We start from the raw sequence: 12,957 nt of genomic DNA on the forward strand, positions 1-12,957 counted from the left end.
CGTCTTGATCTCTGCAATGGCATTTTGTATGGTTTACCGAACAATGAAATCCAAAAGTTGCAGAGAATACAAAACTCTGCTGCTAGGTTGGTTACACGTACTCGACTCAATGAACATATAAGTCCAATTTTAAGACAACTGCATTGGCTGCCAGTAAAGCAACGGATTGATTTCAAGATCTTAATCATGGTATTTATGTGTTTGCAAGAACTAGGTCCTACTTACCTCCAACAGCTCATAACAAAATATCGTCCAGCAAGGAATCTTCGCTCTCAGTCCAAACTTCTGTTGTACACCCCCACAATATCAACGCAATTTTATGGCGCAAGATCTTTTCAACTGGCAGCAGCAGAGTTATGAAACAAATTACCCACGTATCTTAACCCTAATCAGGCTGGGAGGGCGGAATCCGCCCCCCCCCCTCGACGTTTCGCGCAATATCTTCGCAGCGCGATAAGCTCCCGCCGCGATGTTTCATGACTTTTTTCTTTCAAGTATCGCGCAACTTTTGAGACCAAAATTGTTGCGCCCGCGCGTACCGTTTTGACGCGACGCCCGTTCGAAAAAGATTTGTCAACCCCAAAATTGCTCCAAAACGTGATTTTGTGTACAAATCCAATGCAAATTGTGTTTTTTCAATTAATTCACATAAAAATTCATATCTTTACTTAGAATGGACGAAATCAATTTATTTTAGCATAATAAAGCTTCGAAAAATGTCTGTGACAAATTTAGGCCAAAAAACAAACAAAAACAAAAGGTCGAAAAACAAAGAAATACATAAGAAATTCCAAAAAACAATCAAATACATAAGAAATTAATTTCGATACAGATTTTTTTTTATCCTATGTCTCAGGAGAATGATACAAGAAACATTTTTAAAAAGAAATTAGCTTAATTAGAGCATTGATAAGTGATTTAGAGCCTAAAACTGATTTTATGCATAAATTAAAATAATTAATTAATATAAAATATAAGAAAAATTTTTCGGAGAAAGCAACCATACATTTTGATAGTATACATCGCGGGCGTCGCTTGTGCCGATTTTCGGCGCGATCACGCGTTCCATAGGCGAGATCTGAAGGGGGGGCGGAATCCGCACCCCCCAAGATATAGCATAGTCAAAAAAAGCCCAGCCTGATTAGGGTTAAGCAAACTAACACAGTACATGATTTTAAACGTTTGTTGAAAACATATCTCTTGAACATGTCCGTGGACCAGGTTTAAAACTAAGCAATGTTTATCACAGCTCTGTCACTTTTCATCTTGTTTTGCCTCCTCTCTCTCTCACACATGTCTATTTTCCTTATTTCTATTTATTAGTTCCTTTTCCTTCAATGCGCATAGGGACATTAATCTATTTTTGTGATATGCCCCATATAAATATGGTTTATCATTATTATTATTATTATTTATACAATGAAATACCAGTTCAACTGTAGTTTCATGTTGCCTTGTTTTGTCAAAGCTAACATTTGGTTTCATCAAATATGGTACAGCCTCCATCGTATTAACTACTTCCGGTTGAGACAAAATATTTGTGTATTATAATAACTGCTTTTAATTCAAGTAAAAGAGTACAATGTCATATAATTCTAATGTAACGCCTTTATTTTAGTGTTGATGTTCGATGGCGTATTGACGGTGTTACATTGGTAATGTTATCTCGACATACAGCTCCACAGAAGAGACCATGAGACCAGTTCATACAAAGTAGACAACTCCAGGCTCTTTATTGAATCACAGGAGGATTTAACGCGTAACAGAGATATGATATATCAATAGTGTACTCCCCATCCAACGGCCATATACTGTAAAACATGATATATTCGCGGCATGAAATTTTCGCGAATTGGAGCTGACAGCCTTTTTCGCGGCATGAAATTTTCGCGAATTGCCACTGGCGTTCAATGCATGTAGTGTAGACAAAAACTTTCGCGTGCATTTTAATTTCGCGAATTTTGGCGCTCGTGAAATTCGCGAAATTAAAATGCACGCGAAAATTTCTCGTTTTACAGTATCGCCCCTAAAGAGGAATGGCAAGGGAGACCAACGCTTTGTGTGTCTTTACCCGAAGAGGGTGAAAGAGAGAACTCTTTTCCAAAAGCACATGGTCACTTTTATAGTACATCTATACTCAAAGGAGGGGCTTAATCCACAACATTCAAATATTCAAAATAGAGGGATTCAAATCATAATAAAATAAAGGAGTAGGTTAATAATGACCACTGTCAATCCATGGGTCACTGACACCAGTGACTCACATATTACATGATGGGGATGATGGGGGAGAAACTTAGCACTGGTAGACAATGGGGAGACAGGTTATCCAGAAATGTTTATGGGAGAGGTTAGGCTCCTAGGGAGGTAGGGTGTGTAGACTGACCACAGGATGTGATGACCAGTCGGGTTGGACAAAATTCTGAGAATAGCAATGAAGAAGTTTTCCCTCAAGTCTGTAGTAGTTGGAGCTCGGGTTTGTAGCAACAACACTCTACCATTTGATATATTACAATAATAATATTACATTTTGAATATGATACACCTCTATGGTATGGTAAACTATAATAATTGCCTTCCTTACTTATGATTATCTGAGTACTCATCACAAATACTGTACTCTGATTACAGGATGTGAAAATTCCGTTTACATATTCTATATACTACAGTGTGGTAGATCACATTATGTTATGCCTTTAGTCAAATACCATACAGAGAAGTTGGATAAAAATATGCCCACATGATAGCATAACATTTTCATACAGTATATAAACAAATTGCCAATGATACCAAAGGGTGCACCATATCTTTTATCTTTTATCTTTTAACTGTTGTAGTCAAAACAAGGATACAAAACTAAGTCGTTTGCAACGGGCACGGACGCACAATTAATAGAAGTGGCGAATAATAACATTTGGATATGCACTGCATGATGACATGCCTGAAGCTGTTCTCTGCGTGCTGTAGAATACAGTCATGGTGATGTTACAAAACTGGCTACCACAGAAAATTCAGTGGTAAGTTGAACATATGCAAAACAGTCAAAGTATTCTGATTCAGATTGACCCATGCAATAAAACAGATATTGACTCAATTAGCTGAAATATATGCAGACAGTCCAAACATCAGTGTTTGAATTGCTACATCACCTGTGGTAGAATAGGGATTTTTCTTCTTAATCATTTTGAATTGGCACACAGCAGCTAAGGACAAAAATAAGAGAAAAAAGAAAAATACTGCAGAATAAGCAGTATGGGGTAACACAACCATATACTAAGTTAATCATTCAAAACAACAAAAATCAATCTGTCACCTTGTCATTTCCAACATTATACAGTATCCATGTTACCAACAGAAAAGGATTAAACAATGTTTTTTCTCCCTCTCTTTCTCCCTCCCCCCCCCCCCCCCTCTCTCTCTCTCTCTCTCTCTCTCTCTGTGCATTTTTTACAGTCAATGCTCTTTGGTACCATATTGCAATAAACTGAATTAAACTGAATTAGTGACAGACTTCACACAGTTTATCTTTGAAAATGAAAAATTCTAAAAAGATAAAGGAGATTAAAACAGAATTGCCACATCATTTTACCTTTATTTGTGCCGAGTGTAAAGAGAAGAAATAATCATTAATTAAATCATACTAATTATAATTGACTGATGATAAATGCAGAAATATTTTGCGTGTAACCACTCTCTATCAGGACTTCACCACAAGACTCTTTACATAAAACACTGGGAATTTGAAAATTTGTGCAAGTGTATAAAAAGTAACAATAGCGCATTGCTACATGTATGTTATGTTATTATCATTATGTATAAATAATGAATGATATAATACACACAGATTTTGCGTGATGTACTGTACCAGTATGCATTATAAACAGCACAGGCAACAAACCCTAGACGGCCTATGAAATGACATGATACAGCTGTATTTGTAATTCTCTACTGGCAGGGTTCTAGCACTTCATGGCTTGTCTGAGAAAAATATATTACTGTGTACGTGTGTGAGGGATGAAGAAAACATGTTATAGTACCCAGTCCTTTCTTCCTGAGTGTTCTCATGATACAAATCCTGAGTACAAAAGGACATTTTCAATTCATTTTACAAAACAAAAAGCTGTTTTAAAACTTTATACTCTTGACACTACCAGTGTTTGTAAATCTTCATTACATTTGACTACACTACCCTGCTCTCATATGGAAAATCTTAGATTTTTACTCACTCATACGAGTCAAAAGCCTGTCGGATATACATCACCTCAATTGGCACCATGTAAAGTATAGTGGACTCCCATTATAACGAAGTCCTCGGGACCGGCAGTTTTCTTTCGTTATATCGAAATTTCATTATAACTGAACAAATAAACAACAGAAATACACAGAGCGGATAATGTTGCGGCCTGAATTTGTACTTTGTTGTAACCAGAATTTTGTTATAACCGTGTTTGTTATAACGGGAGTGCACTGTATTGAATTTTGACATTACAAACACAAAGCTGTCATATATTATTGGCAAGCACATTAGCAAAATAACAGCAAGATGCACAGAGATACATTGACGGCTGTTATTCCTATTCTACTTGCCATCATATAAACTGCTCCCTGAAACCAAGACCTTACCTACACATGTATACACTAAACTATTTGTGATAATGAAATACCTGCATGTCAAAACATACATTGCACATTACTTTTGTTATTGAAGGTACTTCCTGCAAGCTAGAGGAAATTTTGCAGCTTAAATGCTGCCATTACAATTTTGTGATTGCATAGCTTTTATATAATTTAACAACTGCGTTAAAAGGCTTGTACCAAACTGAACTTTGCACTAGGTCATTTACAAAGTAGGGCAACTGTTAGAAGTCCCTGAATAAAAGCCTATTAGAATTTACACAACCCTCCAGATATGATTAATTATTTCCTTACCTGTAGCACATCTCCTAAAGAAGGCTTGTAACAGGGTAGGGTAACAATAACAGATTATTTTTTTCCCCTGTTACAGTCATTTCACAGGAATTTGCGCATGGCTTCTTTTGTTGTGAGTGCTATCTGTAACAATTCAGTGATGATGTGAAATCTTTGCTTCTCCCTAATATGAAGATTCAAAGGGAATAAAAACCCACTTGCTTGAAAACAGTCAGGAAAGATGTCTTGTGAAAATGTCATTTTAGCTGATTTCTTGTGTAAAGAATGGATGAACTCTACAATAGTTTCCTAAAATGAAAACTGTTAAAAGAATACTTGGTTTCTCAGTAATACCACATACCATATACCAAATATTACATGCCATGTCTATGACATTAATGTAGCAGTCTTTATAGAGGTATTTGTAATGTCCTCAATCTACATGATCGGGTTTAAAAGTGCATAGATTATAAGAGTGTACAAGTTTGCTTTAACAATTTAATTCAAAAGGTACATAGGGCTCTGAATGGACTCATCGGCAGCACACAACATCTCACTACACAGACAAATAGAGACATGACCATGTTGAGAAAGAATTGAGTGTGCATAGTTTTGTGAACAAAATGGTATGCTTAACCTTTGACCCCTGCTTCCTATTAGCAGAGTGTACTGCATGACCTTCTCCAAGCAGATGTGAGATGTCAAAATCCAAACCCATGGCGCAAGAGACTAAATCAGTTTAGGCAAGTCCTGCCTTACTGCCAAAAACTGATCAAGAGACTTCCGTAACGAAGCTTTTCATGGTACATTTCAGACAAAGTGCAGGAATCGTGTGTATCCCTAACCTCTTTTGGCAGTGGGGACATTTAGAATAAAAGCACAGTTTGCTTTGAGTAAACAGCTTCATATTTTATGGGGTTTTGTGTTTTCTTTTGTTACAAAATGGCACCTAATTCTTTTGTCTCAGTAACAATCTAGAAAATACCTGATTTTTGTTCTTCTCCAAAATATACAAACAGCACATGTCCAGAAGTCTACACCAGAGTACACATCAGAAGTGAAACCACCTTCAGAGTATATTCTCATTCAATGGTACTAGACTTTTGCATAGAAATGGAATGATTTAATTCATTTATTAAAACCCTGTTTTACACACAGACCGACCCTCTTAGTTCATCTTGGCTTTCTGTTTCCGGAATAAAATGCCCGGTAGGAGAGCGACAATTGCCATTGTTGCCAATTTCAGCATTGTTGCCGTTGTTAGAACGTCCTTTATTGAAGAGATTTCGGAGAGCAGCGACCCCGTTTGGACACATATAAAGTTGTATGGCATCAGACCTGTAGTGTAAGATAATTTGTGAGGGCAGAAAAACACTGTGTTAAACATGAAAATTACAGCAATTCCCTCATGCAGCAATGTTTGTGATTATCTGGAGCTCTCACTATTGTTCTCATAAAATCTCATTTCACTTCATTTCTTTGGTTTCTTTTACTATCTAATATAGCAGTTTACTGTTTACAACCATCCACAAACTAAATCATTGAACTAGCAATACAACTGCATTACACTATAGATATATCCTGATTTTGTATTGAAAGATTAACTCTAGCATACGCACAGGTAAGACCACAATGAATAATAAAAAATAAAATTTTGAAAAACTGGTCTATACAGAGTTACCAAGAACCACAGAAGTGTGAATGTTACACATATTCCTCAAAGATATGCATACACAACCAATTTTTCATAGTATCTGACTAGCATGTCCAGCTTGTCATTAGGTCCTCATTCTTGCCTGAGTCAACAATGCAACCAATTATAAAGTTTGTTCAGCATGTACATTTCCAATGAGTTATGCTTGATATTAAACAGACAAGCAGCTGGAAGTCTTCAAAATACAGGGCTCATGTTGTATGTCATGCTGATTCTTGCTTACATTCTGTCTTCTGGTGGGAACATGAAAAACAAAAAGAACAAAAATACAAATTCCATTCACAACTATGATAGTACGACTGGTGCAAGAATCTGCTCATACATATTCAATGTGCAAATGAATAATATGCAAACCACCTTCCCAATCAGCATGAAGATACTGTAAAAGTGAAAATTTTCACAGTGTGGAAATTTCTACGCATTTCGCGCAACCTGACGCTAGCGCGAAAACAAAAGTACACAAATATTTTTGCATGCTGTATGTTCCAGTAGTTAATGTCCTGATTCCGCGAAATTAGAAACACACGAAATCAATCTTACCCAGCCGAGCGCGAAAAATTATTCGCGCGAAAATAACCACTTTTACAGTAAGGGGAAAATGAGAAAAGAATGAATGAAATGTTATCATCATAGCATCTTACCTACAAACACAGACAGAAAAAATTGGACTACAGGAACGTCCAAGATTGGAGAGGCCATGTTGAGAAACCAATTCGGTGACATGGGGAAGAGACGTAGGAAGAGGAGAAAGAAAAACAGTCCTTCCAGGTTGTCTTGCACCTGCACAGAAAGAGAGAGAGAGAAAAGAAAGAAATTAAATGTGATTATTCAGTAATGATACTATTTTCAATTGCCAGTTTCTATAGCATGACAAAGATGCAATACTCTGCCATATACTCGTTAGAAATTAATTACCATTAACAGACAATGGATTTCTTCATGCCCTGATGACTGTTCTGTTATTCTTCATTGTCACCTTCTCTCTCATTACTTCTTTTTTTCAAATACTTTCAGTTCCATTCAGTTTTGTGCAATTACATTTATTTCCAGCAAACAATATACATATGTACGAAAAACAATGCTATCATTTTTAACATGCCGAGGCACGTCTTTAGAAGCGAAAAACTTGTGGTGAGTGTGCCTCTAACATAAATATATACATTGAGAAAACATTTTTTCAGCTTCCTTACTCATGAAGTTGCATAACTGATCCATACTAAGCACTTGATGTTGATGTATTTCATTACAGTAATCTGTGTTGTTTTGCCTGTTGTGTACATATTCGTGTCCATTCTTACCTTATAATTTGTCCCATAATTAGAATACCCAGTACTGCTCACGTTCTAACAACATTTTTAATTGCCAGTAATGCCCAAGCAAAATTTTCATTCCTTTAGACAAATAAAGATTGAATGGTTAATAGGCAAACAGACAAATACACCAACACACACACACACACACACACACACACACACACACACACAAACCGAATCAGGACAATTACCCCCCAGCTAAATACTGGTTAGTAATTTAAAGGTTAGAATAAAGATTAGGGTAAGGGTTAGGTTTAGGGTTAGGGTTAGGGTCAGGGGAAGGGTCTGGGGTAATTGCCCAGGTGGTAATTGCCCTAGATTACTAGACCCATACAAAACATCACTTACCAGCTTCTGTAGTGGCTTCACCCGTTCGGCACAGTAGGTCATGATGAGTGTTCGGCCAAAGAAATGGGAGAGGAGGTAGCAGAAGGTGGCCCCGCAGGCAGAGAGGAGGCAGCACAGCGGAAACGCCAGCCACGTACCAAAGAGGGCACCGCCCAGCAGGTTCTGAGGGTGGCACAAGGTGGAAATGAGGTTGGATACATCATTTTCTGGAGATTGTTTCATACAGAATTTTGGTATGCTGTGTGTGTCTTCAATGATATTCTAACTTCCAAATAAAAATGATCATTTTGGTGACTTTTACATGCAGCCATTGATACACAAAATTAAAAAGAAAAAAGGGGGATAGAGAAATTTGCCTGTAAATTTCAACAACAATTGAAGTGGATTAGTGGAAAAAAAATGAAATAAAACTGAACAAAAAAAAACAGTGGCATACTATGATTTTAAGTTGATCTAACCTTTAAATGTCAACTTAAATTCTTCGTCAAATACCCCCATAACCATGTCTGTCTACTCAAATCTAACTGGAAGAGGCAAAAAGTCTGCTGAAAGTCAACGTTGATCTAGGCATACGGTAATCACTACATTCATTGCACAGCTTAAAGGGATGGTATAGTTTTTATTGAGATGGCGGAGTTAGATTACAATTTTTTGCCAGATAATCAAAAATCCCTTATGAAATGTTAAAGAGCATAGAAGAGGAATTCAAAGTTTATTTGATGAAAATCAGTTTTGAAATGGCTGAGATATTCAAGAACAAAGTAAAACAAAGTTGCCCTTTCACATCCTTAATAAAAGGTGGGACCCAACTTTTATTAGGACCTCTTTGTTTTGTTTTGATTTGTTTTTTTGCTGAGCATTTCAGTAGTAAGGTTTATATATTCACTAAATCCACATACAGTCAAACCTGCCTTAGCGGCCACCTCTCTATAGCGGCCACCTGTCTATAGCGGCCACTTAAAAATCCCCCCGAGGGAAAAGCCCTGTTAAAGACCCTGTGTATAGCGGCCACCTGTCTAACGCGGCCAGCGGCCACAAATGTTGTTTCCCGTGGTAGATTTTAACCTGTCTATAGCGGCCAAAAACCTGATGGAGCCGTAGCCGAGCCGATAATTCAGCGTGTTTTTCTACATGTAGGCAATGTACACAAAGTTGGATTACCTGTCTATAGCGGCCACCTGTCTATAACGGCCACTTTTTCCGTATCCCTTGGGTGGCCGCTATAGACAGGTTTGACTGTATATGATTTGTAAAAACTTTCCCTTCAAATGACTTACCATGAACACTGATCCAGGAATGGCAAAAGTCTGTTTGTACAGATAGGCACTGCAGAAGAGCAGCATGATGTATGCAACATTATCACTCTTGTACTGCTGGAGCAAGTCAACCGTGTCCTTCAACTCCTCCAGGTTACTTGGAAAGCCGAGTTCAACATGACTGCATTCAATGAGGGAAAAAGGAAGATTGATGGTTATAAAATAAAATCTGTGTAACGACATTCAAAGAATATCTCGTTCACATCACAGACAACAGTACTGTACGTGAAGCACAACACCAGACACTGTGATCTTGTCCATATGCCCCCCCCCCCCCCCCTCCCCCAACATGGGGTCACGTCCCACCTGCAGGGGAAAAAATGTAAAAATCTACACCCACTTGCTAGATATCTCTGTGCCTTGTTGTTTATATCTAGCTTGATCACCAGCGTCTTGACGTTGCAATAAATGGTATGCTGTGCTGTGCTTTAGGCCCCTACTAGGTAAATGACTTATGGGGCATGCCCAGCAGCCTGCGCCTGGCTGTATTTATAGGTCTAGACTAGTAAATTCAAATAGTAACAAGTTTGTCAAATCCAGTGTAATTTACTTGGCTACCAAAGTATCCTATTATGGTGGACGTTTAGACAAACTTAGTCGCCCAAATACATCTTGACTTTAGACTAGGACTAATGTGGAAACTGCAACTGGCTTGTTAGGCAATCAAATGGATTTTATTATACACTACTGTACAGTACTGTATTAACACAACATACAAAAGATATTCAATTTAAACTTTTGTTACCGGTACAATTATTCGAGATGAGAAGAGTTTCACTCTTTATTTCGGATTCCAAACATTCTTTTACGTAGCAAGACATCACGCATGATATTTAATATATATTTCTATTCGGTGACCATCCTTTCGAGAATTTCTAGTTTGAATTTATCTTCTTGTGAGCATGGCCATGGTAAATGGGCCTATGACTCAAATGAGTATGATAATGAATTGAGTTGTATATCGTATTTAAGCAGAAATTGCTTACAATCCCTACATAGTAAGAAGTACACGGGACTACTATTACTGCACTCTTGCGACAAAGGACTCCGAATAAAGATAAACGAAGATTCTACCTTGAATTTGACGACTGCGATGGGTAATTGATAGATAGAATGTACAACCAAGACGTTGCTACCATGAAAATGCTACCTATGGCAGAAATTGAGATTAGAATCCCCATTTTGTCCGTGTTTTCACTGCATTGGGCCCAAGTGATGTCGTCGTTGACGGACGACAGTCGGTCTGTCATTCAGCAGTGTGTACAGTGTAAACATGCGTGCTGCTGCATCGCATGCAGCAGCTGATTGCCCAGACACTTGTGACGTGTGTTTTGTGACACATCACATGACCCCGATCACGTTGTCGTAGACGAATAAAGACCTACAAAAAAAAAAAAAAAAAAAAAAAAAAACTACTTAGTAGTAGTGTGTGTACGTATGCATGCATTCAGTTTCGAAACATCCATAACTCGACGAGTATGTCGGAAGACAAAAAAAAAAACTTTAAACAACAACGAACGAAAAAAAAAAATGGGGACCTCTGAAATAAGAAGAAAAGATGATTCAATGGGTTATACAATGAGTAAGGTGCATTATATGTCACGGTCGTTAGGCATAGGCATACCAACAAAAAAAAAAACTGTCGAAGCCCCCAGTTCTTCTTCTTCTTCTTCTTCTTCTTCTTTTTCTTCTTCTCCTCCTCCTTCTTCTTCAGGTTAAGTCTGCCTCCTTCAATTATAGGCTGATGATTCTTGCAGACTGTGTTATTTATAGGATAATACAGTTTATTTTCAGATATTTACAAGCACATAACAAATTTGAAGAAAACGACTAGCTACTGTGATCAACCGCTAGTCCGTTATGACTGAACTGAATAGACACTGACATTTTAAAAAGAAAAAAAAAAACACCCAAACCGAACAGGGTCTATCTATGTTGTATAGGCTTGACTTCTTTATCGGACAAAATCGGGAAATCTAATATCGCACAAACGATCCCTCCGACAACTGACTAATAAAATTATGATAATACATGTATGTCATTCATATGCTCCGGGATGAGAATACAATATTGGATGTCCTCCAGATATAGACAGTGATAAACTTTGACAACATTTGAAATTAATATTTTAATTGGTAGATAAAGTTGTGCGTGTGCTCTAAGAAGAGAAATTGAGAAAGGTGTCTCTAAAGGAGCGGTCAGACTGGCAAAAGATCGAGATGTTAATTGGATATTTTGAGGTCTTAGCGATATGTCATTAATGTTCCGAAAAATATTGTATTTTTAATTGGTGTATGTTGTATTCTTTATTTGGTATGTATTATATTTGTTTTTTGTTTGCCATTTCTTCTTTGTTGACATGTTTGAACATGTATGCATTATCTTTTCATTTTTGAAGCGCCATGAGCACTGAAAAGTGGACCTGTGCGCTATACAAGTACCCACTATTATTATTATTATTATTATTGTTATTATTATTATTATTAGTAGTAGTAGTAGTAGTAGTAGTATATTTTGTCATCCGTTCACACTGAACCAAAAATCTTGATCTTGCACGTGCGCAGAAGAAAGAGAAGAAAGAGCGCACCGTCTCATGGCTAGCGATTGTGACGTAACAATGAACACCTGCATAGAACACAATAGCAGTACGCTTCTGAGGCACCGCCCGAAAACGGGTGGTGGACTGGACAGGTCACATGACAAACTTTGCAAACTTTTAGTTTCTAGCGCTGAGACTGGCAAAAGATCGAGAAGTTTGGCGGGGGAGGGGAAATATCCCTTGTTTGAGTGGGAAGTTTTGCGGGAAGTTTGTGGTCACACTGACAAAACTGAAATTTAATTGAATCTATATAATCGACGTTAAGTATTGTTCAATACCGTATCCGGGCACTTACTCCCTGGGCAACTACCCTCCGGATAACTACCACCCGGATAATTAAGGTCTATTCCCCCTTAGGGCAACAACCCCCCGGACAACTACCCTCCTAGGGCAATCACCCTCCAGGGCCATTACCCCCTAGGACAACTACCCGGTCATCTACCCTCCTAGGGCAACTACCCCCAAGGGCAATTACCCTTAGGACATCTACCCCCCGGATAACTACCCCCTGGGTAACTACCCCCTAGATGACTACCCCCCGGATAACTACCCCCCAGATAACTACCACCCGGATAACTACCCCCTGGATAACTACCCCCCGGATAACTACCCCCCGGAGAACTACCCCTGGGTAACTACCACCCGGATAACTACCCCCAGGATAACTACCACCCGGATAACTACCCCCCGGATAACTACCCCCGGATAACTACCCCCCGGATAACTACCACCCGGATTACTACCCCCCCCCCCCATAAC

General features: G+C 38.2%; 1 protein-coding gene across 1 annotated transcript; it reads right to left on the reverse strand.

Moving 5' to 3' along the window:
• Window positions 1-5,634: 5,634 nt before the first annotated feature.
• Window positions 5,635-10,784, reverse strand: LOC139738563 (transmembrane protein 41A-like). Its single transcript, XM_071649185.1, has 5 exons — window positions 10,674-10,784; window positions 9,561-9,720; window positions 8,284-8,445; window positions 7,264-7,402; window positions 5,635-6,246 (listed from the first exon to the last, which is right to left on the reverse strand). The coding sequence occupies exons 1-5, from the start codon at window positions 10,778-10,780 to the stop codon at window positions 6,077-6,079; spliced, it is 738 nt and encodes a 245-aa protein (XP_071505286.1). The 5' UTR covers window positions 10,781-10,784; the 3' UTR covers window positions 5,635-6,076.
• Window positions 10,785-12,957: the final 2,173 nt, after the last annotated feature.

The sequence above is a fragment of the Diadema antillarum genome, unplaced genomic scaffold (assembly GCF_040938485.1).
Source record: "Diadema antillarum isolate AM-2024a unplaced genomic scaffold, OU_Dant_1.0 seq00000754_RagTag, whole genome shotgun sequence".
NCBI classification, from domain to species: Eukaryota; Metazoa; Echinodermata; class Echinoidea; order Diadematoida; family Diadematidae; genus Diadema; species Diadema antillarum.

Excerpts from the sequence above, each read along its gene's own strand:
- LOC139738563 (XM_071649185.1), bottom strand. The coding sequence starts at position 10,780 with ATGGGGATTCTAATCTCAATTTCTGCCATAGGTAGCATTTTCATGGTA. Across the intron at positions 7,403-8,283 it reads TGAAGCCACTACAGAAGCTG|GTGCAAGACAACCTGGAAGG; the intron begins GTAAGTGATGTT and ends CTTTCTGTGCAG. Across the intron at positions 6,247-7,263 it reads TTTTCTGTCTGTGTTTGTAG|GTCTGATGCCATACAACTTT; the intron begins GTAAGATGCTAT and ends CTTACACTACAG.